Source organism: Syngnathoides biaculeatus, chromosome 5 (assembly GCF_019802595.1).
Source record: "Syngnathoides biaculeatus isolate LvHL_M chromosome 5, ASM1980259v1, whole genome shotgun sequence".
NCBI lineage: Eukaryota > Metazoa > Chordata > Actinopteri > Syngnathiformes > Syngnathidae > Syngnathoides > Syngnathoides biaculeatus.
The window spans coordinates 33991170-34016103 of NC_084644.1; the positions used below are offsets into that span (position 1 = coordinate 33991170).

At 43.4% G+C, this 24934-nt stretch overlaps 1 protein-coding gene and 1 long non-coding RNA gene across 2 annotated transcripts in view; one reads left to right on the forward strand and one right to left on the reverse strand.

Annotated features, from left to right (window-relative positions):
- LOC133500796 (adhesion G protein-coupled receptor B1-like) overlaps positions 1-24934 on the forward strand; it is a 326242-nt gene that overhangs the window by 102850 nt on the left and 198458 nt on the right. The window contains exon 3 of the mRNA XM_061819933.1: positions 19623-19727. Coding sequence (XP_061675917.1) covers positions 19623-19727 — 105 coding nt within the window. The remainder of the gene's footprint in view (positions 1-19622; positions 19728-24934) is intronic.
- On the reverse strand, positions 18147-19689 carry LOC133500798 (uncharacterized). The gene is made up of 2 exons (XR_009795036.1): positions 19558-19689; positions 18147-18546 (listed from the first exon to the last, which is right to left on the reverse strand). It is a non-coding gene; the product is annotated as an uncharacterized LOC133500798 (long non-coding RNA).

Here is a 24934-nt window from a genome sequence, read left to right on the forward strand (position 1 = left end):
TATGATGACATTTACACCAGGTTGGAAAAGAAAGAAGGAGAAAAGGATCTCTACAGGTTGGCCAGACAGAGGGATAGACATGGGAAGGATGTGCCGCAATTAAAGGTGATTAAGGATAGGGATGGAAATATGTTGACTGGTTCCATTAGTGTGCCAAGTAGATGGAAAGAATACTTTGAGAAGTTAATGAATGAATAAAATGAGAGAGAAGAAAGAGTAGAAGAGGCAAGTGTGAATGACCGGGAAGTGGCAATGATTAGTAAGGGGGAAGTTAGAAAGGCACTGAACACAGGATAAAAAATGGAAAGACATGAGAATACTAGCAGGCGAGAAGATGCCAGAAGAATGGAGGAAAAGTGTGCTAGTTCCCATTTTTAAGAACAAAGGCGATGTTCAGAGCTGTGGAAACTATAGAGGAATAAAGTTGATGAGCCATACAATGAAGTTATGGGAAAGAGTAATGGAGGCTAGACTCAGGACAGAAGTAAGTATCTGCGGGCAACAATATGGTTTCATGCCTAGAGAGAGTGAAAAAAGAAAGAGATGCTCATGGAAAAGTACAGAGAAGGTCAGAAGGAGGTACATTGTGTCTTTCTAGACCTAGAGAAAGCCTATAACAGAGTACCAAGAGAGGATCTGTGGTGCTGCATGGACGAGTCTGGTGGAATTAGAACAGGAGGTGGGAGAAATGAAGATGTTGAGGTTCTTGCTCGGAGTGAGCAGGTTGTATAGGATTACGGATGAGCTCATTAGAGGGACAGCCAAAGTTGGATGTTTTGGTGACAAGGTTCAAGAGAGCAGACTATGATGGTTTGGACATGTCCAGAGGCGAGAGTGAGTATGTTGGTCAAAGGCTGCTGAGGATGGAGCTGCCAGGCAAAAGGCCGAGATGAAGACCAAAGAAAAGTTTGATGGATGTTGTGAGGGAGGACATTGGGTGTTAGAGAAGAAAGATGGACGAGATAGGCTTAGATGGAAAAGGTTGACATGCTGTGGCGACCTCTAACGGGACAAGCTGAAAGGAAAAGAAGAACTGTTGTCACTAAAACTTTAAATGGATCTTTCCACTTGGGCGACTACGAATGCTTCTTCTTTATTTTTCTCACCAGGATCCTTTCTCCTGGTTCCACCAAAGTGGTGTCCTGCTGAGAAACAGAATGGTCTTCACCAGAGGGTGTTTGCATTTGTTGTTTTACAAACATTTTTCGGATGTAATCGGCAAGATTACTTTCTTCGTCTATTTCCAATTGGTTTTTAAAGGTCAAGTGTCATGAAAAACCCACAGCCAATATGGTCCCATCTGTTTTTTTCACCACAAAACATGATTTTGACGTATACAGCTTTTTGCAACTTCCGCAGGAAGTGATGTACAGGACAGAGGCGCCCCCTCGTGGACTCGTTTGTTTCCATTAGTTTATCCTCCGGGAAGGTAGGTCGTTGTTCCTTCGTGTTAGCCAAAATGCAGGCTCATTGCATTGCTGGACATTGCTAGAACACTCGGGAGAATGGATTTAGCCTTCATAAGTTTGCAAGAGACCCAGTTCGTTGTGAAAAATGGATTGCAAGGGTGCAGAGGACGAGAGCTTCGTGGGTTCCAAATAACAGTTGGGCAGTAATGCGCCCTGGCTCGACGGTGTTCAACACGTACTGCGGCGGCTTTGAACATACCCCTAAAAGCAGCATGGCTTGGCTCCACCTCCTCCTTATCAGCCACACGTGCTGAGGCACCGCGTTCGGCGGTGACTGCTTCTGTGAAGCCTGCGCGTCGCTGCAATGGCTCATCTCTGCTGCGGAAGTGGATCGGACGGGGAAGAGGTTTGGCCGTGATCGCATATTATCTGAATACGGTTCGAAACAATAGTTTAATATTGCCCCGAGGGCTCGAAAAAATAGTGTAATATTGCCCCGGTAACTTCACTCGATTGTGTGGTGTTCTCCTTTTCAAAAAGAGCTTCCGTGTCAGACGGGGAGCGTTTGTCTCCCATAGTTAGGGTGCACCATTTACGAATGTCCGGGTGACGTCACGGACGGAGGACGCAGCCAATATGGCGACCACTTGGATATCGTTGAATGACACTTCTGCAACTTTGCGCATGGATGACGCGCTCTCCGCTCACATTTATTTTTTCGTATAGACATTGAAGTGACTGTTATATGTATTTTTCATTACAATCTCTACTTTAGAATGTTTATAGGATGACACCCGGGCTTTACATTCAGGCAATATATATGGTCGCCCAAACAATGTCTCATATGGTGTTAATGACTCGGTTACTGTTATATTAATATATAATTTCACTAAATGTAGACATTGTGTCCACGTCCTTCCTGTCTCCTCAATGCACTCCTTGAGTCTGTTTTTAATGGTACCATTCATTTTCTCTACAAGTCGAGCACTTTGAGGGTGATGGGCGCAATGTTTTTTTTTTAAATCAATGTGGAACATTATTCCCATCTTTTTAATGATTTGGTTTACAAAATGAAGTCCAAGGTATTATGTCTTTACAGAGTGCCTTAGCCACTGTCAAAGCATCTGGATGTTTTGTCAGAAAAAGTTCAATCCATTATGAAAATACATCTACTATGATCAAGCAATACTTTTCCCCTTCACTTTGATTTCGTTCGATAAAGTCCATGTGGACAATTTGGAATGGATACTGTGGTTTGGGAAAACATCCTCTATTTGGTTTTACATTACATTTTGGATTATGTCCAGCGCAAGTTAAGCATGCACTACAAACATTTGTTGAATAGGAATTAAATCCATAGGTTGATTTACCTGCCCCACCATCCCACCTGTTGACATGTGTTAGCCCATGGCTCAATATAGCAGCCCATTTATATAGATTTTTTTCATAAAATAGGGATATTGTTTGGTCATACATAGATGTCATGTCATATAGCCCCATTTTTCTTCCACAGTTCTTGTTCTGCTTACAGACTTTATTGCTGCATTTCTTTTAGTGTGTCTTTTCCTAGATTTGTAGCTGTGTCAATTATCATAATTTTGAGTTTTTCCCAATGCAGCTTACTTTACTATCCTATCGGCAAAAGCATTTCCCAATTAAATAATATCTTGGTTTGATGTGTGTGTGGCACCTTTGCAAACAGCAGCAAGTTTTGGAAGTTGTATTGCGTTTAGTAATTCAACTAACAATTTTGCATGTGTTACTTCTTTGTCCGTGGATGAAATTATCTCCCTATTTTTCCAGTACTGCACAAAAACATGTACCATTGCAAATGTATATTGGCTGTCTGTATAAATCGTTAAAATTTACTTTTCACTGTTTTACATGCTGCAGTTATGCTATGAGTTGTGCTGCTTGTGCAGAATAATGTGGTAGAAATTTCTGTGCTTTTAAGACTGTCTTTTGCAACTACAGCATATCCCGATTCTGTTCTCCCAAATTCATTCTTTTTAGATGACTTATCTACAAAGACAATCTCACTCATTGGTAATGGTTGATCCTTTAAATCACTTCTGCTTTTTGCCATTTTCTCTCTTTCTCATGTTTTCTTCCATCCTCCGGAAGGGGAAGCAATGTTGCTGGCTTGACTGTTGTACATCTTTCTATGGTGACGTGATTGTGACAACCGCATCACCATGCATGACAGGTGTCTGGCTGGTGATAGAAATGTCATGTTTGTCTGTAAGAGTAATTTTGTGACTTCGTGAGGAACATGAACACCAGAGGGTGGAACAAAACGATCTGTGCTCTAATCTCACCAGGCATGAATGCCACTATGACTGCTTTAACACAATGAGGAAGTGCACAAGCTACACTATATAATTTGGATAAAAAATAAGATATCGGTTTAATTTTATCTCCATGTCTTTGGGTCAAAACCGAGTTCATAAAATGACCTTTACAAATCGACCATTTGATAAAAGGTTTTATCATAATTTGGCTGTGCTTAACACTGGGGCTTGTTTTATATTGCAAAGTGCCTTCTCAGCTTCTTCCTTTCATTTCAACAATGATGTCATTTTTAAATCTTTCTCATACATTAGTTTGTGAAATGGAGATGTTAATTCTGAAATTTGGTACCCAGATTCGGCAGTAATTTGTCAGTCCTAAAAATTACATCATTTGTTTTTTTGTTTGTGGCTTTGGAGCTTGTAGAATAGCCATTTTTCTGTTTTCTAATATTGTTGTTTCTCCCGCGCTTAGGTTGTGTCCCAAGTATTTAACTTGTTTTTGGAAAATTTGGGAGTTTTGTTTTGCCTACTTTATGCCCTTCCTCAGCCAGATGCTTTAAAAGAGCCAGTGTCTTTTTCACCTTTCTTTATTTGGGGATGCAATCAGTACATCATCTCCATAAACTAAGATTTGACTATCCCCAAGAAATTAAAATCTAGACATGCTGGTCATCATTGTTTGAGAATATATAGTTGGACTTTCACAGTAACCTTATGGTACCGATTTTGATTTGGTCTGAACCCTCCTCGGCCTATTCCTCCTCCCAGGCCTCTGCACCGGCCTCCTCTTCCTCTGTTATTTTGACTACAATAAAATTGTCGCTCTTCACTTTGGAAGAAGGAGTCATTTGTTTTTTTATTTCTTTTTCTCTTTTGTCACTTTTTCAGCATGGAAGGCATGATTAACATATTCCTCGAAGGTTCCTGTTGCAACCCAATATAATGTTTCTGTACACAATTTCTAATAGTGTCTCTAGACCCTGTATGGAGAGCATTTTTGAGTTGTTGTTGGAATTTGCATCACCCATTACTTACTATTTTCTAACTATTTCTGACTTGCAAAATTATGTTTGGATATCCATATATCTAAATGTTTCTTTTGTGTCAGATCAAAATATTCTATATATTTCCAATCTTGACACTGCGGCGTGTCTCTAATTTTTTCTTACTATTATTTTTCCCCATTTTAGTCACACTTTAACCTCCAACTGTGGTGATTTTCCCTTCATTCTTTTTCAAGTAGAGAATTGTTGCCTCTATATATTTATTTTCCATAGTGCTGTGTTAAGTTTACAACTCAGACTACACCGAGTGGTATTCTCCTTTCACACAATTTTCTCTTGCACACGCTGGTGAAGGGTGTTTATGGAATTTATTGTGATGCTATTTACCGACGGAATTTAAGTGCGCTACAGGGCTCCGTCACCCTACTTCTTGCCCAATTTATTGCACTCCGCCGTCCCTCAAATTACTCGACATTGACTAGTATCAACAAGGTTTAATTGTGTCACCTTACATGTTTTAATGACTCCCCGTAATTTACTCTTTGAACCGGTTTCACTCTTTTTTTTTTTTTTTTTAACCAAAATTGGACTCACCCTGTTGTCTTCCGTCCGTCTCTAACCCCGTCAACCGTCGGATACCAGCTGGCAGGCTGCATACAAGTCCTGGAAAGGGTCTGGAAATTCAGAAGGAGTCTGCCATGGGCACGGTCTTTCTGCTATTCAACACAGCCCCTGGAATCCTCACGCATCTTGGGATCCGACTCGAAGGACCAAATTAATGTCAGGTTTACGCAGTCTTTTGCTTAGTCGGGACAGTTTCTTCATGGTCATGGTCAGTGACGCGTCCAGCGTTATAGCATCCGGTGATGACCAGGCTCACGCAGCCCAGGACATTTAAAGTACAATTTCTCAAGGAAGGAAGACAAGAGGTATGTCTTGCTCGCGAGGAGAACGTGGGCTATATCTCTTTCACAATCTTCAACCTGTTCTGATCACATCTCCCGTTTTTTTCATTAACTTGCTAATACCAAACGTAACAAACACAGCAAACACGATAGACAACATAACTGTAAGGATGTCTGTGACAAGCAACGCAAGCGTAAGTCAATAATAAAAAGTAACTGAGGCAAATAAAGAGAAACGAGTCGCGACCCATCCTTCATTGACGCGACGACCACTTGTCTCAGATCTTCATGACGTCCTCTCTCTGTCTCGGTCTTGTGATGTCATCTTCGTTATCCTGATCGTGACACCTCCATCTCGGTAGTCGAGCGCTTTCCCAGACATAATGTTTGTGCATATTTCTCCATTGCATCATATTATTCAAGCATTCAAGCAAGAACCATTAAAAGAAACCTGAGAGTTAATTATGTACTATTAAGAAAAAGAGCATTTAAAAGCAAATGAGAGTAAATATGAGATAACTACGTACAATTAATCCAACATTTCTTCTTTTACTTTCACCTTGTCCCATTAGGGAGTTGCCACAGCGTGTCATCTTTTTCCATGTGCACCTATCTTCTGCATCTTCCTCTCTAACAACAACTGCCCTCATGTCTTCCCTTCACAACATCCATCAAACTTCTCTTTGGTCTTCCTCTCGCTCTTTTGCCTCGCAGCTCCATCCTCAGCACCCTTCTACGAATATATTCAATCGCCTCTGGACATGTCCAAACCATCGAAGTCTGCTTTCTTGAGCCTTGTCTCCAAAGCATCCAACTTTTGCTGACCCTCTAATGACCTCATTTCTAATCTGATCCAACCTGCTCACTCCTTGACAACATCTTCATTTCTGCCATCTCCACCTCTGCTTCCTGTTGCCTCTTATTCATACATAATGGCCAGCCTCACCACTGTTTTATAAACTTTGACCTTCATCTTTGCAAAGTCTTCTGTCATATAACACACCAGACACCTTCCAGCAGCTGTTTAATCTGCTTGGAGCCATTTCTTCACTTCCTTGCCACACTCAACATTGCTCTGGATTGTTGACCCCAAGTATTTGAAGTCATCCACCCTCGCTATCGCTTCTCCCTGGACTCTCACGCTTCCCCCCTCCATCCTCTCATTCACTCACATATATTCTGCTTAAGTTCGGCAAATCTTCATTCCTCTCATTTCCAGTGTATGCCTCCATCTTTCTATTTGTTCCTCCACCTGCTCCCTGCTTTCACTGCAGATCACAATGTCATGCTGGTTAGAGAACACGTCTACTACAATTTGGCTCTTGATATAATCATATTTGCCTTTCAAGATGTTATAAAATATGTATGTAGCTGTGGTGCAGCTGTAGTTGGCCTCACAGTTCTGATGAGCCGGGATCAATCTCGGCCCTGCATGTGTGGAGTTTGCATGTTCTCCCCATGCCTGTGTGGGTTTTCTCTGGGTACTTCCTCCCACATCCCAAAAACATGGATTAATTGGACGCTCTAAATTGCCCCAAGGTGTTATTGTGAGTGTGACTGTTCTCTGTCTGCATGTGCCCTGCGATTGGCTGGCAACCAGTTCAAGGTGTACGCTGCCTCCTGCTTGTTGACACCTGGGATAGGCTCCAGCACTCCCATGACCCTTGTGAGGATAAACAGTTGAGAAAATGGATGTATGGATTGATGCTTTGTGGCCTTCTGACGTGATGTGTTTTAACAAAGCAACCGTATCAGTCTGATACTGTTCTTTGGTGGGAGCAGCAATCAAGAGATTGTCAACATACTGTCCCAGGTGTAGTGTCAAAGGTTGAAGACTGTGGGCGAGTGCCTCACAGAAGAGGGTGGGGCTGGATGTCAACCCATGGCACAAGCATGTCCAAGTACCTTTGAAAGTGAAAGCAAACAGAAATTGTAAATCTTTGTGAAATGGCACTGAAAGGTCAACAACTGAAAACCACTTTGTGCCAGGTGGAATTTGGTCTAAAATGGTATTAGTGTTAGATACCAACTGCCTGGCGTAGAGCTGGAGGAATTGTTATCCCAAAGGAGAAGGACAAATCAGAGATTGGGCAGTTCCAACAGATCAGCCTTCTCAATGTCGAAGGGAAAATTTTCTTCAGCATGCTTCCTCATAGGCTAGCAGAAAAGCTGCGAGGTAACATCATAATTGACACGTCAATCCAGAAAGCAGGAATACCTGGCTTCTCCGGATGCATAGAACACACTAGTGTCATCTGGCATCAGATCCAAGTCGCCAAAAAAGAAAAACGAAATCTTCTGGCCTAGCAAACACATTTGGTTCAGTCCCTCATAATCTTCTGTGGACTGCGCTTGACTATTTCAAAATCCCAGTGGCCCTTACAACCCTGGTTACTGCCTACTTCAAGGATATCCAGCTCTGTGTTACAACAGCAGGGTACTCCACTACATGGCAGCACCTGGAAGTGGGAATCATGGCTGGGTATACCATCTCCCTGCTGCTATTCACCCTGGCCATGGAGGTCATCCTCTGAGCCTCTTGCTGGGTTGTTGGTGGGCAGCGAATAAGACCTGTGGTGAGGCTGCCTCCAGTCAGAGCTTACATGGATGACCTCACCACACTTAGCACAACCAATGCCTGCACTGCACGATTATTAAAAAAGCTTCAGGAAAACATCGAGCTGGCTCACATGAGAATCAAGCCCAGTAAATCTAGAGCTTGGGCCAGTGGTATGGTACCTTTATTAAGGACAAAGCGCAAGTAGAGCAGCTCAGAAAGGAGGTGGCCAGTGGCCTGGAAAGAATTGACAGAACCCTGCTTCCTGGGAAGTTGAAGCTAGGTGCTTGCAGTATGGGTTACTTCCTTGATTCATTTGGCCACTAATGCTCTATGACATCCCACGCTCAAAGGTAGAAAAGCTGGAAAGACTGATCAGCTCATTTGTGAGGAAGTGGCTCGGCCTTCCCGGGTGCCTCAGCAGCATTGGGCTCTATGGTAAAGAGATGTTACACCTAGCCATTTCCAGCCTGGCAGAGGAGTACAAGTGTGCTAAACTAAGAATGATGCTACTGGATTCCAGTAATCCGCTGGCAGCCCAGACTGCCCCCATTCTGGCCTCTGGGAGGAAGTGGACACCGCTAACCGCAACTGAACAGGCAATGGCAGCACTCATACAGAAGGACATCGTTGGCCGAGTGCAGGAGGGGAGCAGTGGCCTTGGACTCGGGGCCATTAGACCAGTGTGGCGCAAGGCCACTACTGCTGAGTGGCGCAAGCTGGTGGTACAGGAGGTACATCGAGAAGAGGAAGCACAAAGATGCACCAAAGGTGTGTCGCAGGCCAAGCAAGGGGAGTAGTTGGCCTGGGGAAGAGTGGAGGCAAGGAAGATCACCTGGAAAAAGCTTTGGGAGATCGAGGCATTCAGGGAAGCTTTACCATCAGAGCTTTGTATAACGTCTTGACTTCACCCACGAACCTTAAACCAATCGTATGCCAAAGATCCCAAGTGCCTGTTATGCCCAAGTCCTGCAACACTGAAGCACATCCTGGTTGATTGCAAAACCAGCCTTACTAAAGGCCGTTACACCTGGCGGGACAACCAAGTGCTGAAGTGTCTCTCTGCTGTTCTGGAAAACAAGCGAATGAACGTGAATGCCCTCCCACCCTTGTCAGATAGCTGGAAACCGAGGCAACCAGACAACGGAGAGCTGGGCAGTGCACAAGACTGGAAGTTGCTGCCAGGCCTGGACAAAGAAGCTCTGCTTTCCACCTGAGATTGCAACTACCACCCTTTCAGCAGAAGCGGCTGAGGTATGCGGCCGAAGTGCAACAGCAAGACTGGAGAGTGGTGATACGCCTGGTGGAAGTTGGCTGCAGAGGATTGATAGCCTCCTCAACATCCAGGCTCCTCAGGGAGTTGTGAGTCCAAGGGAAGGCCCATCAGCAGGCAGTCAGATATGTCTCCCAGGTGGTGGAAAAGTCCAGCCAGTGGCAGTGGATAAAGAGGAAAGGCCCCAATTGGGTCTTCAGGAGAATTGATAGCACGTTGGGGGTGAAACTGGGATGCTGGGATTCACTGCTGAACCCTCTCGAGAGGGCCGTGGGCCTATCAGCGAAACACTTGATGACGAAACGAAGCCTACTTGATAACCCGTAGGATGCCATCACTTCTTTGAACATCCCACAGAACCTCATCGGAGCCGAAATATGCATGAATTGAAGGATATTAACATCTAGTCCTACATAATACATTTGTCACACAAGGAGCTGGAGCATTTATTGCAGCATTAACAGCTCGCAAATCAAATTGCCATTCAGTTGGCTGACATTGAGATCAGATTTTTTTCAATGGAAATATCAGTGTTTGAACTGGAAAAAAATCACATTATACAATAATTCCAGCTTTGAGCAATTCTTCAAATACCGAATACCATCAACAACATCTGCACGCAATGCGTATTGACGCTATACAGGGCGATAAGATTATTCAGGCTCAATCTGAACTGGTGGACAGTCTTTAATTAGCCCAACATCATGCTTACTGGTAGCCCACAGAATTGATGGGCCTTACTCCAGCAGAGGAGAAGTGTACGTAGGAGTTTGTATGTGAAACGACTGAGATTGGAACAAAGTCAACGTCAGTGTGAGATAAACGGAGTTCAGGGCTCGTGCATGCGTACTAAATCCCTTTCTGTATACATTAAAAAAAACACGTCAGATCTGATACTGGCACCCAATCAGTCGCACACTGACAACGATAAACAAACGGGCCTACATCCTGCCGCTTTGCCGCAGGTTGTTTTGCCAAATAAATGTGTGGTGCTGAACACGCATCGAATGAGACAGACGCTACCCAAAAGTCTGTCAAAAAAAGGTCACAGATTTTCAAGGAGTCGTTTAGGTCTGTTAAAAGTCTCCTCAAAATGTTGGTCTGGTCAGTCATGCATGTGTCGTACAATGTAATTTGGGGCTGCTCATTATGTCAGAACCATGAGAAATGAACTGAGACGAAAATCTTGTCAGAGGTGCTAATTGGACCGCTGATTCCCCAATGATAAAAGTATTTCGGGTTGTCTGGACAGTTACGTGTGAATTAAGACCAATGTCCCCTTTGTTCAAACCAACAAAATGTGACAAGGCAGTTGTATTGCGCTTCTGACAATTTAATCTCACACACATCAACACAACACAAACACGATAAAAGAGCTAACACAAAATAGGCGTTCAAGAACAGAGTAGTTGAGCCACAACGGCGAATAGTCACCAATATTGAACGAGTGTTCCCAAACAAGCAAATGTGCGTCCCAACGGGTATTCAATGCTAGCGAACTTTCCAGCCGGTCCAAAAATGAAAGGTGGCAGGCGTACTTCTAGTTAGTGTTCCAAGCAGTGTAGTTTCCCAGAGCAGCGTTGAGGTCATGAGAAGAAGCCTCGTTGTCAGTCTTTTTTTCATCCTTATATAGGTAACCCTCGAAACATTTCAGACTTCCGTGTCACAAAGGACACAGTGTTCGCGTCACACGGACCCAAAAGCATTAGAGGAAACTGTGTCACATCATAAGGACTTAAAAGTATGAAAGGAAACCGTGTCATAAAGACCCGCATCTTCACAACTTAAAAGCATAAAAGGAAAATAAAGAGAGCAAAGAATTTATTTTCCTTTTATGCTTTTAAGAAAAAAAATAAAATAAAGAGAACAAAGAATAGAGGCCCCGTAGCTCAGTGGTTCGAGCACTGGTTTGGTAAACCAGGGGTTGTGGGTTCGTATCCCACTGGGGCCACCACTCCCTGAGAAAGGTTGCGTCAGGAAGGGCATCCGGCGTAAAAATTGTGCCAAACATAGATGTGCGTTCATCTGAGATGACACTCTGTGGCGACCCTTAAAGGGACAAGCTGAAAGTAACCTCCAAAGAGAACAAAGAATAAAAATACACACACACATATAACACTCTCCCCCTTAAGGAAAAGAAACTTGCAGAGAAACTTTCTGTTGTAATATAACTAAGTAAGACTTAAAACATGTTAAAACAGAAAATACAGAAACGAAAACAGTAAAATACAACAGAAGTATCAAACACAACTTTACTTTGGAGAGCGCATCAGTGCGTGCAATAACTTCCACCTAAGCACCAACTGGTTGTACCCGGCTGTGCTTTACAACATGGCCCAAGAATTCAACCTGGGCCTTTCCAAACTCGCACTTTGCAAGATGGACAGTCAGTTTCCTTGCCGACAGTCTCTCGAACAACTCCTGAATTCTCTTCCATGGCGTAAACGATGACATCATCCATGTAGGCTTAGACACTTCCGGACCCAATGTTACGTTGTTGACGAGCCGTTGAAATGTTGCCGGGGCATTCTTTAAGGCGAACAGCATCACTTTGTATTGATACAGTCCATCAGGTGTAGCGAATGCCACAATCTTCTTAGCACGGTCCGTGAGCGGCACCTGCCAGAAGCCCTTCAGAAGGTCAACTTACTCACGTACGTAACTTGACCAACGTGATCTATGCAATCATCCACTCTTGGCAGAGGGTAGGAATCAGTTTGTGACAATGCATTGGCAGTTTTCATGTTAGCACACCAACCACCACCACCACACTTAGGCACAAGTATACAAGGTGAAATCCACAGACTGTCACTGGGTTCAATAATCTCATTGTCCAGCATGTATTGCACCTCCTTCTGCAGAATCTCACTCTTCACAGGATTCATTCGATATGGATGTTGTTTCACAGGCTCAGCATTGCCCACATCTATATCATGACTAACTAAGCATGTGCGGCCAGGCACATCTGGAAACAAGTCAAAAAACCCAAAAAGCAAATGTGACATTTCAGCTTCTGGGTCAGTTGACAAATGTGTCACTTTCTCATCAAGCTGAGCTAACACATTGGAATTGCGCAATTTTGGTGAAGCATTTTCACTCACATCATCAAACTTGACATTGCTGACATCAACTTTGTCATTGACGCTTGCATCATCATCAACTGTACAGTCAGTAACTAGGGAGGAGACTGTTGTTGCAATACAAGTGACTTGTTTTTTCTTTAACATATTTTTAGACTTATCAGTAGGACCTAAGGAGTTTGTAGATAAGTCATCAGCCTCTGAGGCTACATAATGAACCATAACTGGATCTGATAGATCACAAATGAAAACATTCGGCAAAGAAGTCTTGGAAAAAAATGTCGTTAGACATCGAAGGAGTCACTGCATATGACATAAAAATACCCACAAAGTTACACTTTAGCTTCTTTGTATTGGGCGAACACTCCAAAGAAACAGTGACAATAGGATCAGCGCCAACTTGTGCCCCCATAGGAACATTGCAAATCAACAAATCAACGCCCGGAACTGGAAGAGGGTCAAGATCACCAACCTCGATGGTGTCAGAAACCAGATGTGAAGTCAAATCCACAAAATGCAAAGGAGCAAGAGAAGCGCCACTTATACTTCTTCTTCTTCTTTTCCTTTCGGCTTGTCCCGTTAGGGGTCGCCACAGCGTGTCATCTTTTGCCATCTTAGCCTATCTCCTGCATCTTCCTCTCTAACCCCAACTGCCCTCATGTCTTCCCTCACCACATCCATAAACCTTCTCTTTGGTCTTCCTCTCGCTCTTTTGCCTGGGAGCTCCATCCTCAGCATCCTTCTACCAATATACTCACTCTCTCGCCTCTGAACATGTCCAAACCATCGAAGTCTGCTCTCTCGAATCTTGTCTCCAAAACATCCAGCTTTGGCTGTCCCTCGAATGAGCTCATTTCTAATCCTATCCAACCTGGTCACTCCGAGCGAGAACCTCAACATCTTCATTTCTGCCACCTCCAGTTCAGCTTCCTGTTGTTTCTTCAGTGCCACCGTCTCTAATCCGTACATCATGGCCGGCCTCACCACTGTTTTGTAAACTTTGCCCTTCATCCTAGCAGAGACTCTTCTGTCACATAACACACCAGACACCTTTCGCCAGCTGTTCCAACCTGCTTGGACCCGTTTCTTCACTTCCTGACCACACTCTCCATTGCTCTGTATTGTTGACCCCAAGTATTTGAAGTCGTCCACCCTCGCTATCTCTTCTCCCTGTAGCCTCACTCTTCCCCCTCTACTTTTCTCATTCACGCACATATATTCTGTTTTACTTCTGCTAATCTTCATTCCTCTCCTTTCCAGTGCATGTCTCCATCTTTCCAATTGTTCCTCTGCATGCTCCCTGCTTTCACTGCATATGACAATATCATCTGCGAACATCATGGTCCAAGGGGATTCCAGTCTAACCTCATCTGTCAGCCTATCCATTACCACTGCAAACAGGAAGGGGCTCAGAGCTGATCCCTGATGCAGTCCCACCTCCACCTTAAATTCCTCTGTCACACCTAAGGCACACCTCACCATTGTTCTGCTGCCATCATACATGTCCTGTACTATTTTAACATACTTCTCTGCCACACCAGACTTACGCATGCAGTAACACAGTTCCTCTCTTGGTACTCTGTCATAGGCTTTCTCTAGATCCACAAAGACACAATGTAGCTGCTTCTGACCTTCTCTGTACTTTTCCACGAGCATCCTCAAGGCAAATAATGCATCTGTGGTACTCTTTCTAGGCATGAAACCATACTGTTGCTCGCAGATACTTACTTCTGTCCTGAGTCTAGCCTCCACTACTCTTTCCCATAACTTCATTGTGTGGCTCATCAACTTTATTCCTCTATAGTTCCCACAGCTCTGAACATCCCCTTTGTTCTTAAAAATGGGAACTAGAACACTTTTCCTCCATTCTTCAGGCATCTTTTCGCCCGCTAGTATTCTGTTGAATAAGTTGGTCAAAAACTCCACAGCCATCTCTCCAAATTGCTTCCATACCTCTACCGGTATGTCATCAGGACCAACTGCCTTCCCATTTTTCATCCTTTGTAATGCCTTTCTGACTTCCCCCTTAGTAATCATTTCCACTTCCTGGTCCTTCACTCTTGCCTCTTCAACTCTTCCTTCTCTGTCATTTTCTTCATTCATCAACTTCTCAAAGTATTCTTTCCATCTATTTAGCACACTACCGGCACCAGTCAACACATTTCCATCTCTATCCTTAATCACCCTAACCTTCTGCACATCCTTCCCATCTCTATCCCTCTGTCTGGCCAACCTGTAGAGATCCTTTTCTCCTTCTTTCGTGTCCAACCTGGTGTACATGTCTTCATATGCCTCTTGTTTAGCCTTTGCCACCTCTACCTTTGCCCTACGTCGCATCTCGATGTACTCCTTTCGCCTCTCCTCAGTCCTCTCAGTATCCCACTTCTTCTTCGCTAATCTCTTTCCTTGTATGACTCCCTGTATTTTAGGGTTCCACCACCAAGTCTCCTTCTCCCCTTTCCTACCAGATGACACACCAAGTACTCTCCTGCCTGTCTCTCTGATCACCTTGGCTGTCGTCGTCCAGTCTTCCGGGAGCTTCGGTTGTCCATCGAGAGCCTGTCTCACCTCTTTCTGGAAGGCCGCACAACATTCTTCCTTTCTCAGCTTCCACCACATGGTTCTCTGCTCTACCTTTGTCTTCTTAATCTTCCTACCCACCACCAGAATCATCCTACATACTACCATCCTATGCTGTCGAGCTACACTCTCCCCTACCACTACTTTACAGTCAGTAACCTCCTTCAGATTACATCGTCTGCACAAAATATAATCTACCTGCGTGGTTCTACCTCCGCTCTTGTAGGTCACTATATGCTCCTCCCTCTTCTGGAAATAAGTGTTCACTACAGCCATCTCCATCCTTTTTGCAAAGTCCACCACCATCTGCCCTTCAAAGTTCCTTTCCTGGATGCCGTACTTACCCATCACTTCTTCATCACCCCTGTTTCCTTTACCAATATGTCCATTACAATCTGCACCAATCACAACTCTCTCGCTGTCTGGGATGCTCAGAACTACTTCATCTAGTTCCTTCCAGAATTTCTCTTTCAACTCTAGGTCACATCCTACCTGTGGTGCATAGCCGCTAACCACATTGTACATAACACCCTCAATTTCAAATTTTAGTCTCATCACTCGATCTGATACTCTTTTCACCTCCAAGACATTCTTAGCCAGCTCTTCCTTTAAAATAACCCCTACTCCATTTCTCTTCCCATCTACTCCGTGGTAGAATAATTTAAACCCTGCTCCCAAACTTCTAGCCTTACTACCTTTCCATCTGCTCTCTTGGATGCACAGAATATCAACCTTTCTCCTAATCATCATGTCAACCAACTCCTGAGCTTTTCCTGTCATAGTCCCAACATTCAAAGTCCCTACACTCAGTTGTAGGCTCTGTGCATTCCTCTTTTTCTTCTGACGCTGGATCTGGTTTCCTCCTCTTCTTTGTCTTCGACCCACAGTAGCTGAATTTCCACCGACGCCCTGCAGGTTAGCAGTGCCGGGGGCGGACGTTGTTAACCCGGGCCACGACCGATCCGGTATGGGATTCTTTAGATGAACGCTCATATTTGTTTGGCACAGTTTTTACGCCGGATGCCCTTCCTGACGCAACCCTCTGCATTTATCCGGGCTTGGGACCGGCCTACAGATTGCACTGGTTTGTGCCCCCCATAGGGCTGCATTGAAGCGCCACTTATACCCTTAATAATAATATCTGAGTTAGCTAAAGTCTCTGCAGAAAAAAGCAAAACATCTTTCAAAATCAGAGAATGCAGAGCTCCAGTGTCCCTCAGAATAGTAACAGGCCTTGGGGTAGAATTACCGCCAATATGTAAAACCAAACCATTGTGAATAAAGGGCAAAAATTTCACCGGAACTTCAGAATCTCAAAGTTCATTGTCAGAATCAAAACTCTCCTCAGAACCACCTGGCAAGGAAGGCTGAGGTGCGATATATGCTCAGGCATTTGGGGAAATAGTGGATTGATTTTTGTATTTGAGCTTTTTGCAAACAGAAATCAAGGGACCGGGCTTCTTACAATAGGCACAGACAGGTGCTTGAACCTGAGAAGTTGAATTTGAACCTGTCTTATCATCACTTGACTTTATGAGAAACAGTCTTTTGTCTAAAAACTGGGAATTACCAGGAAACTGAAAAGAACTGTTGTGAGTCAAAAAAAGAATTATCTGCTAACACCACATCATGTAAGGTGTTCACATTCTGTTCATCCAAATAAGTGCTGAGATCGGAATGAACACACTGCTTAAACTCCTCCATCAAAACTAACTACCTCAAATGCCAATCTGAAATTCTCTTTGAACTACATCACCCATCAAACAAAGTTTCCTTTTCCCTAGCAAAATCTACAAAGGTCTCATTGTCCCTTTCTTTCTAAATTTCTGACGGTATGCTTCGGGCATTAACTCATTAGCTTCCAGTAGGGTCTTTTGACAAAATCATAGTCAGAACTTTGCTCAACAGAAAGGGCCGAATGCACATCCCAAGCTTTTTCCTTTAAGACGATTTGGAATAGCATAGTCCATGACTCTTGAGGCCACTTGAGGTTTTCAGCAACTTTCTCAAAGTAGAAGTATTTATCACCTTCTTTTTCATTGAAAGGATGGACCATTTTGGCACATCGCGAAATATCAAAAGATGTTGAACTAATTGAATTAAAGGACCTTTCAAGTTTCTTAAATTCAATCTCGTTGTCAAGTTCTGTCTTTACTTTGGAGTTGAAGTTGTAATTCCAATTTCCTTACTTCCAAAAGGTCTGAAGTTTCCTCTTTTACCAACGCCAAAACATCAGGAACAAACATTTCCTCATCAAAGTAATGATTCAGAACAATTTTCAAAATTTGGAATTTCCTCATAGCAGGTTTGGCATCAAGTCGGAAATAACTAGCAAGTTGTAAGAGATCGGACTTGCGCAAATCACAGACTGATTCAGGGGTAGGGGACTTAATAAAGTGCTTAAGATTCAACTTCATTTTGCTGGCTTCACAGTTTAAATTGCAAATATGCCAAAAAAGTAACAAACGCTTTTAAACTGATGTCTCGAATGTCAAATGAACAACGGGGAATAGTCACCAATGTTGAACGAGTGTTCCCAAACAAGCAAATGTTCGTCCCAGCGGGTATTACAAGTTAGCGAAAGTTTCACCCGGTCCAAAAATGAAAGGTGGCAGGCATCCGTGTAGTTAGTGTTCCAAGCAGCGTAGTTTCCCAGAGCAGCAGTGAGGTCGTGAAAAGAAGCCTCATCGTTATATACATAGTCATGTCATGATTATCCAAGCCACTTATCCTCACAAGGGTTGCGGGAAATCTGGAGCCTATCCTAGCTAGCTTCGGGGGAAAGGTGGACTACACCCTGAACTGGTCGCCAGTCAGTCACAGGGCAGATATCAACATCATCACTGAGCGGGAATCGATCCCATCCTGCCACACCAAAGGCAGGCTCAGTGAGTTTCTCTCTCTCTCTCTCTCTCTCTCTCTCTCTCTCTCTCTCTCTCTCTCTCTCTCTCTAATTATTTCTTTATTTATTTACTTATGTATTTATTTTTAAATGTCATGACCAGAACACAAGGATGAACGCAAAATGCACGACTCACGAGACCAGGTACAGTTCGGGAAGTGTATTTTTTCCGTCCAAGGTTGGTACACAGGCGGGAAGTGTAAACAAGCAGCCGTGTCAGAATCAATGGGTGGAGAGGCAGGGTCATCAACAAGGCAGTGTTCGGTACACAGAGTATCAAAGACAAGGTCATGGAGTTGTGGGAACGTGATATGGAAGTACATCGATCTGGCAAGGACCAGACCACATGCGTGGCAATATAAACGGACCGCAATTAACAAGACGAGAAGCAGGTGACCGCATCTAGTCGTCGGAGCAGGTGGGGTCCAGGACAGATACACCCATGACAGTATATGTATATATCCTGTATATAGTTGGCAGATTTGCCTGCTGGCATGTCAAGTATTCTGGCAAACGTCTTTGAAGAAGGCGAAGAGTGATTAGACCTAAAAAAAAAAAATAAAATAGTGATCAGACCTAAAAAAAAATTGTTGTGGTTCCAATTTCCTACATTTCATAAATAGAGTTTCTATGTTTTTTTGTTTTTTTTTTAGAAAAAATGTTACTCCATTTTCAGCACATGGTGCCAGAATTTTCTTGTCAATTCTCGTTAATTCAGGCTCTCGCATGCACAACGAGATCAAAATTCATGAAGGCTTGGTCCAAAAAGCATGAAACAATGTCAAAATTTGGACATGGAAAAACATGAAAATGTAACCGGAGTTAACATGGGACGAGGTCATTACACTAGTTGTTGCTCGTGAACACATGCATATACGAATACACAACGATCTGGTAACAAGTGGCATGAAAAACGAGGCTTAAATGCACAACATACTCAAGGTTCAGCAGAGCACACAAAGAAGTTCAGTAGCATACGGCCACGCCACTGCCTGCCACGGCAGCTGCTGTCAAACAATGGCGTTGAGCATTTTAATTGTGTCCACCCTGCCGTTTGTTAATGTGCTCATTCTGCTCATTTCTACATACAATAGCTTGAGCTTCCGTTGTTTTGATGATGACCTAACGCCATATTGACGTAACTGTGCTTTAGTTGCGATGCACAGGACACACATGCTGCATATATGCACGTGGCCGTGGAGAACCACGCCATTACGTAGTGTAAAAAATTTGAGGTTGGTGGGAATTTTTAGGGTCAGTCGGAAGATTGGAACCACAAGTTTTGTTTTGTCTCACTGAAATCACACAAGGTTTGAAGAAAGAAATTAAAAACTTTGACTTAATAAGAAGACATGATACACATTTTTGAGACAAATAATATACACTTCAACCCGACACTTATTTATTTTTCCAACCCATGCAGAGCCTCAATATCAGGGTGAAAGAGCTGGTTGCGGCTCCGGAGCCGCTGGTTGCCGAGCCCTGCACTTCACCATCAATGACTCTTACAGAACAAAATAATTTTCTATATTATGGTGTACTGATGTAGGCGGTACCTGCAATCAAGCTGCTTCAATTTCTAATGCCTGCTTCCACTCTTGTCCTTGCCTTAACTTCTTAGGTAAAGACCTGCATATTTCTCGCAGTCAGTACCTTCGTTCAGCGGATAGTCACAAGCTTGATGATGTAGACAACCCCCATAGTGGACAGCAAAATCCTCAGACAGGTAAGACATTTCAATGAAGAGAGGTCCTTTGCAGTTGCAGTGTTCCCACATTATTTGCGGTGGGGGTAAGGAATGTAAAATCTGTGAATAATGGATGCAGTATTAAAAGACCTGTTTGATATGTACCATATTGTTGCAACCATTCAGCATGCTTAAAATTTTCTCCAATATGGGCAGCATGCCTTATGTGCATAATGATTTCTAATATCTGTGAATATTGTTGTGACTTGTCCGATAAAGTACAGTTGAAATCATTGGTTACGTTGTTGGCATGCATGCTGAAATGTGTTGCAACATATACGTAAGCAGCCATGTGATCGCACTCACAAGGCAGTGATGAACAATTGTATTTTACAACTGTAAGCAGAACAAGCTTCCCCAGACCCACACTCCTTAGTGCCACAAAGAAAAACAAATTTATTCATTTAGAGCAGTTGTGAGGTCCAGGATTTGATCCCGGCCCCACCTGTGTGGAGTTTGCATGATCTTCCCATGCCTGTGTGGTGTTCTCTGGGCACTCTGGTTTCCTCCCACATCCCAAAAACATGCAACATTAATTTGACACTTTGAATTGCCCCTAGGTGTGATTGTGAGTACGACTGTTCATCTCTGACCTGCAATTGGCTGGTAACCAGTTCAGGGTGTATGCTGCCTCCTGCAGGTTGACACCAGGGATAGGCTCCAGCACTCCCGTGACCCTTGTGATGATTAGCAGCGAAAATAATGTATGAATGGATTTCATACACAAGGTGACTCAATGCACTTTACATGATTAAATCCATTCAAATACAAAAATAATAACATTTGAAAATAAAAGGCAGAATTAAAACAGCTTTTAGTGCAAGAAATATCACAAAAAAGTGAAAGTACTCTAAAATGCATGAAAAGAAGAAGTGTTTTTAATCTGGATTTTAAAAAATGGTCACACTTGGGGCTGATGTCACCTCTGTTGGGAGAGGTTTTCATTTTTTTTGCAACATAATAGCTAAATGCTGCTTCACCACGCTTGCTTTGGACTCTGCACGCCACTATTTGACATGAACCAGTCGATCTCAGAGCCCTAATGGGTTTGTATACCATTAGCAATTCTTTCATGTATTCAGGACCTAAACCATTTAGTGATTTATAGACCCGTAGCAGAATTTTAAAATCTAATGCAGCCCTATGGGGGCACAAGCCAGTGTAATCTGTAGGCCGGGAACAAGGCCGGATAAATGCAGAGGGTTGCATCAGGAAAGGCATCCGGTGTAAAACTGTGGCAAACAAATATGAGCGTTCATCAAAAGCAGGGCTTAGCAACCTTTTTTAGCCTGAGGGCTACTTCGTGAGCACCAACCGTATGAAGGGCGACATCACCTGTTTACGGGAAATTTCAGACTCAGTTCATTACACGTACATAAAATTTTTTTGTTTTAATGTATTGTAGTAAATGACATTACAGGTATTACAAAATTTTAATTCACGTAAGCAAGTCAGATTCAGAATTTAAAGCACAAATAATGGTAACAATTTGTGGCCTATGGTATTTTTAGAACTTACCTCTCGGGCACCTTATATGGTCCTCACAGGCTACCATTCGCCCGCGGCATCACATTGGTGACCCCTGATCAAATGAATACCATACCAGATTGGTCGTGGCCCAGGTTAACAACGCTCGCCCACAGCACCATTAACCTGCAGGGCGTCAGTGGAAATTCAGCTACTGTGGGTCGAAGACAAAGAATAGGAGGAAAGCAGATTCATTGGCAGAAGAAAAAGAGGAATGCACAGAGCCTACAACTGAGTTTAGGGACTTTGAATGTTGGTATTATGATCGGAAAAGGTCAGGAGTTGCTTGACGTGGTGATTAGGAGAAAGGTTGATTTATTGTCCATCCAAGAGAGAACATGGAAAGGTAGTAGGACTAGAAGCTTAGGGGCAGGGTTTAAATTATTTATGAATTATTTATACAGCAAACAAAAAAATGTAAAATTTTATTTTTTGTCAAGAATCTACAAGTGGGACACAATTGTGAAGTGGAACAAGATTTATTGGATATTTTTTTTTTTAACAAATAAAAAACTGCAAAATGGTGCGTGCAATATTATTCGCCCCCATTACTTACAGTGCAGCAAACTCACTTCAGAATTTCAGTGAGGATCTCTGAATGATCCAATGTTGACTGATGATGATAAATAGAATCCGCCTGTGTAATCAAGTCTCCATATAAATGCACCTGCTCTTTGATAGTCTCAGGGTTCTGTTTAAAGTGCATAGAGCATCATGAAGACCAAGGAACACATCAGGCAGGTCTGAGATACTGTTGTGGAGAAGTTTAAAGCCTTATTTGGAGACAAAAAGATTTCCCAAGCTTTAAACATCTCAAGGAGCTCTGTGCAAGGAATCTTATTGAAATGGAAGGAGTATCAGACCACTGCAAATGTACCAAGCCCCAGCCGTCCCTCTAATCTTTCACCTCGAACAAAGATTGATCAAAGATGCAGCCAAGAGGCCCATGATCACTCTGGATGAACTGCAGAGATCTACAGCTGATGATATGTAGTACACTGCACAAATCTGACATTTATGGAAGAGTGGCAAGAAGAAAGCCATTTCTCAAAGATATCCATAAAAGGTTTCATTTAAAGTTTGCCACAAGCCACCTGGGAGACCAACCAAACATGTGGAAGAACATGCTCTGGTCAGATGAAACCAAAATCGAACTTTCTGGCCACAATGCAAAACGATATGTTTGGCGTAAAAGCAACACAGCTCATCACCCTGAACACACCATCCCCACTGTTAAACACGGTGGAGGCAGGCTCAGGGTTTGGGACTGCTTTTCTTTAGCAGGGACAGGGAAGATGGTTTAAATTGTGGGAAGCTGAATGGAGCCAAATACAGGACCATTCTGGAAGAAAACTTGTTGGACTCTGCAAAAGACCTGAGACTGGGACAGAGATTTATCTTTCAACAGGACAATGATCCAAAACGTAGAGCTAAATCTACAATGGAATGGTTCACAAATAAATGTATCCAGGTGCTGAAATGGCCAAGTCAAAGTCCAGACCTGAATCTAAACAAGAATCTGTGGGCAACACTGAAGACTACTGTTCACAAACGCACTCCATCCAACCACACTGAGCTCAAGCTGTTTTGCAAGGATGAATGGGCAAGAATTTCAGTCTCTCTGTGTGCAAAACTGATAGAGACATACCCCGAGCGACTTCCAGCTGTAATTGCAGTAAAAGGTGGCGCTAGAAAGTATTAATGCAAGGGGGCAGAAATCGTTTTGCACACCCCACTTTTCAGATTTTTGTTTGTTAAAAAAAGTTTAATCTAATAAATTTTGTTCCACTTCACGATTGTGTAATGGATAGGCTGAGAAAAAAAAGAATGTTGTGCAGCCTTTCGGAAACAGGTGAGACAGTCTCTCGATGGAGAGGAGGAGTTCCCAGAAAACTGGACATCTACAGACAAAGTGATCAGAGTGACAGGCAGGAGAGTACTTGGTGTCTTCTGGTAGAAAGCGGAGAAGGAGACTTGGTGGTGGAACCCCAAATTATCGGAAGTCATCCAAGGAAAGAGGCAGACGAAGAACAAGTGAAACACTGAGAGGAGGCGAAATTAATACATTGAGATGCAACATAGGGAAAAGGTAGAGGTGGCGAAGGCTAAACAAGAGGCATATGATGATATGTACACCAGGTTGGACATGAAAGAAGGAGAAAGGGATCTTTACAGGTTGGCCAGACAGAGGGATAGAGATGGGAAGGATGTGCAGCAGGTAAGGGTGATTTCGGAGAGAGATGAAAATGTGTTGACTGGTGCCAGTAGTGTGCTAAGTAGATGGAAAGAGTACTTTGAGAAGTGTGAAGGACAAGGAAGTGTCAATGAATAGTCAGGGAGAAGTTAGAAAGGCAGTAAAGAGGATAGAAAATGGCAAGGCAATTGGTCCTGGTGACATACCTGTAGAGTTATGGAAGCATTTGGAGAGGTGGCTGTGGAGTTTTTGACCAACTTATTCAAGTGAATACTAGCAGGCGAGAAGATGCCTAAAGAATGGAGGAAAAGTGTGCGAGTTCCCACTTTTAAGAACAAAGGCGATATGGAGATCTGCGGGAAGTATAGAGGAATGAAGTTGATGAGCCACACAATGACGTTATGGGAAAGAGTAGTGGAAGGTGAGGATGCGAGTGGAAAAGTACAGAGAAGGTCAGAAGGAGCTATATTGCGTTTTGTGGATCTAAAGAAAGCCTTTGACAGAGTACCAGGAAGAGACCTGTGGTAGTGCATCCATAGGTATGGTGTGGCGGAGAAATATATTAAAATACTACAGGACATGTATGAGGGTAGCAGAACAGCTTTGAGGTGTGCCGTGGTGTGACAGAAGAATTTAAGGTTGACGTGAGACTGCATCAGGGATCAGCTCTGAGCCCCTTTCTGTTTGCTGTGATAATTGATAGGCTGACAGATGAGGTTACACTGGAATCCCCTTGGACCATGATGTTCACAGAGGATGTTGTGATTGGTAGTGAATTCAGGGAGCAGTGGAGGAACAATTAGAAAGATGGAGGCATCCACTGGAAAGGAGAGGAATGAAGATTTGCCGAAGTAAAACAGAATATATGTGCGTGAATGAGAGGGATGGCTCCAGAGTGAAGAGATAGCGAGCATGGACAGCTTCAAATACTTGAGGTCAACAATCCAGCGCAATGGTGAGTGTGGTAAGGGAGTGAAGGAATGGGTCCAAGCAAGTTGGACCAGCTGGCGGAAAGTGTCTGTTGTGTTATGTGACAGAAGAGTCTCTGGTCTGCTGAAGGGCAAAATTTATAAAACTGTGGAGAGGCCAGCCATGATGAATGGATGAGAGACAGTGGCACTGAAGAGACAACAGAAAGCAGAACTGCAGGTGGCAGAAATGAAGATGTTGGGAATCTCGCTAGGAGTGAGCAGGTTGGATCAGATTAGAAATGAGATCATGCGAGGGATAGCCGAAGTTATATATTTTGGTTCAAGAGAGCAGATTTTAATGGTTTGGACATGTCCAGAGGTGAGAGAGTGAGTATATTTGTTGAAGGATGCTGAAGATGGAGTTGCCAGGCAAAAGAGTAGAAGGAAGACCAAAGAGAAGGTTGATGGATGTCGTTGGGGAAGACATGGGGTCAGCAGGTGTGAGAGAGGAAGACGCAAGAGATAGGCTTAAATGGAAAAAGATGACACGCTGT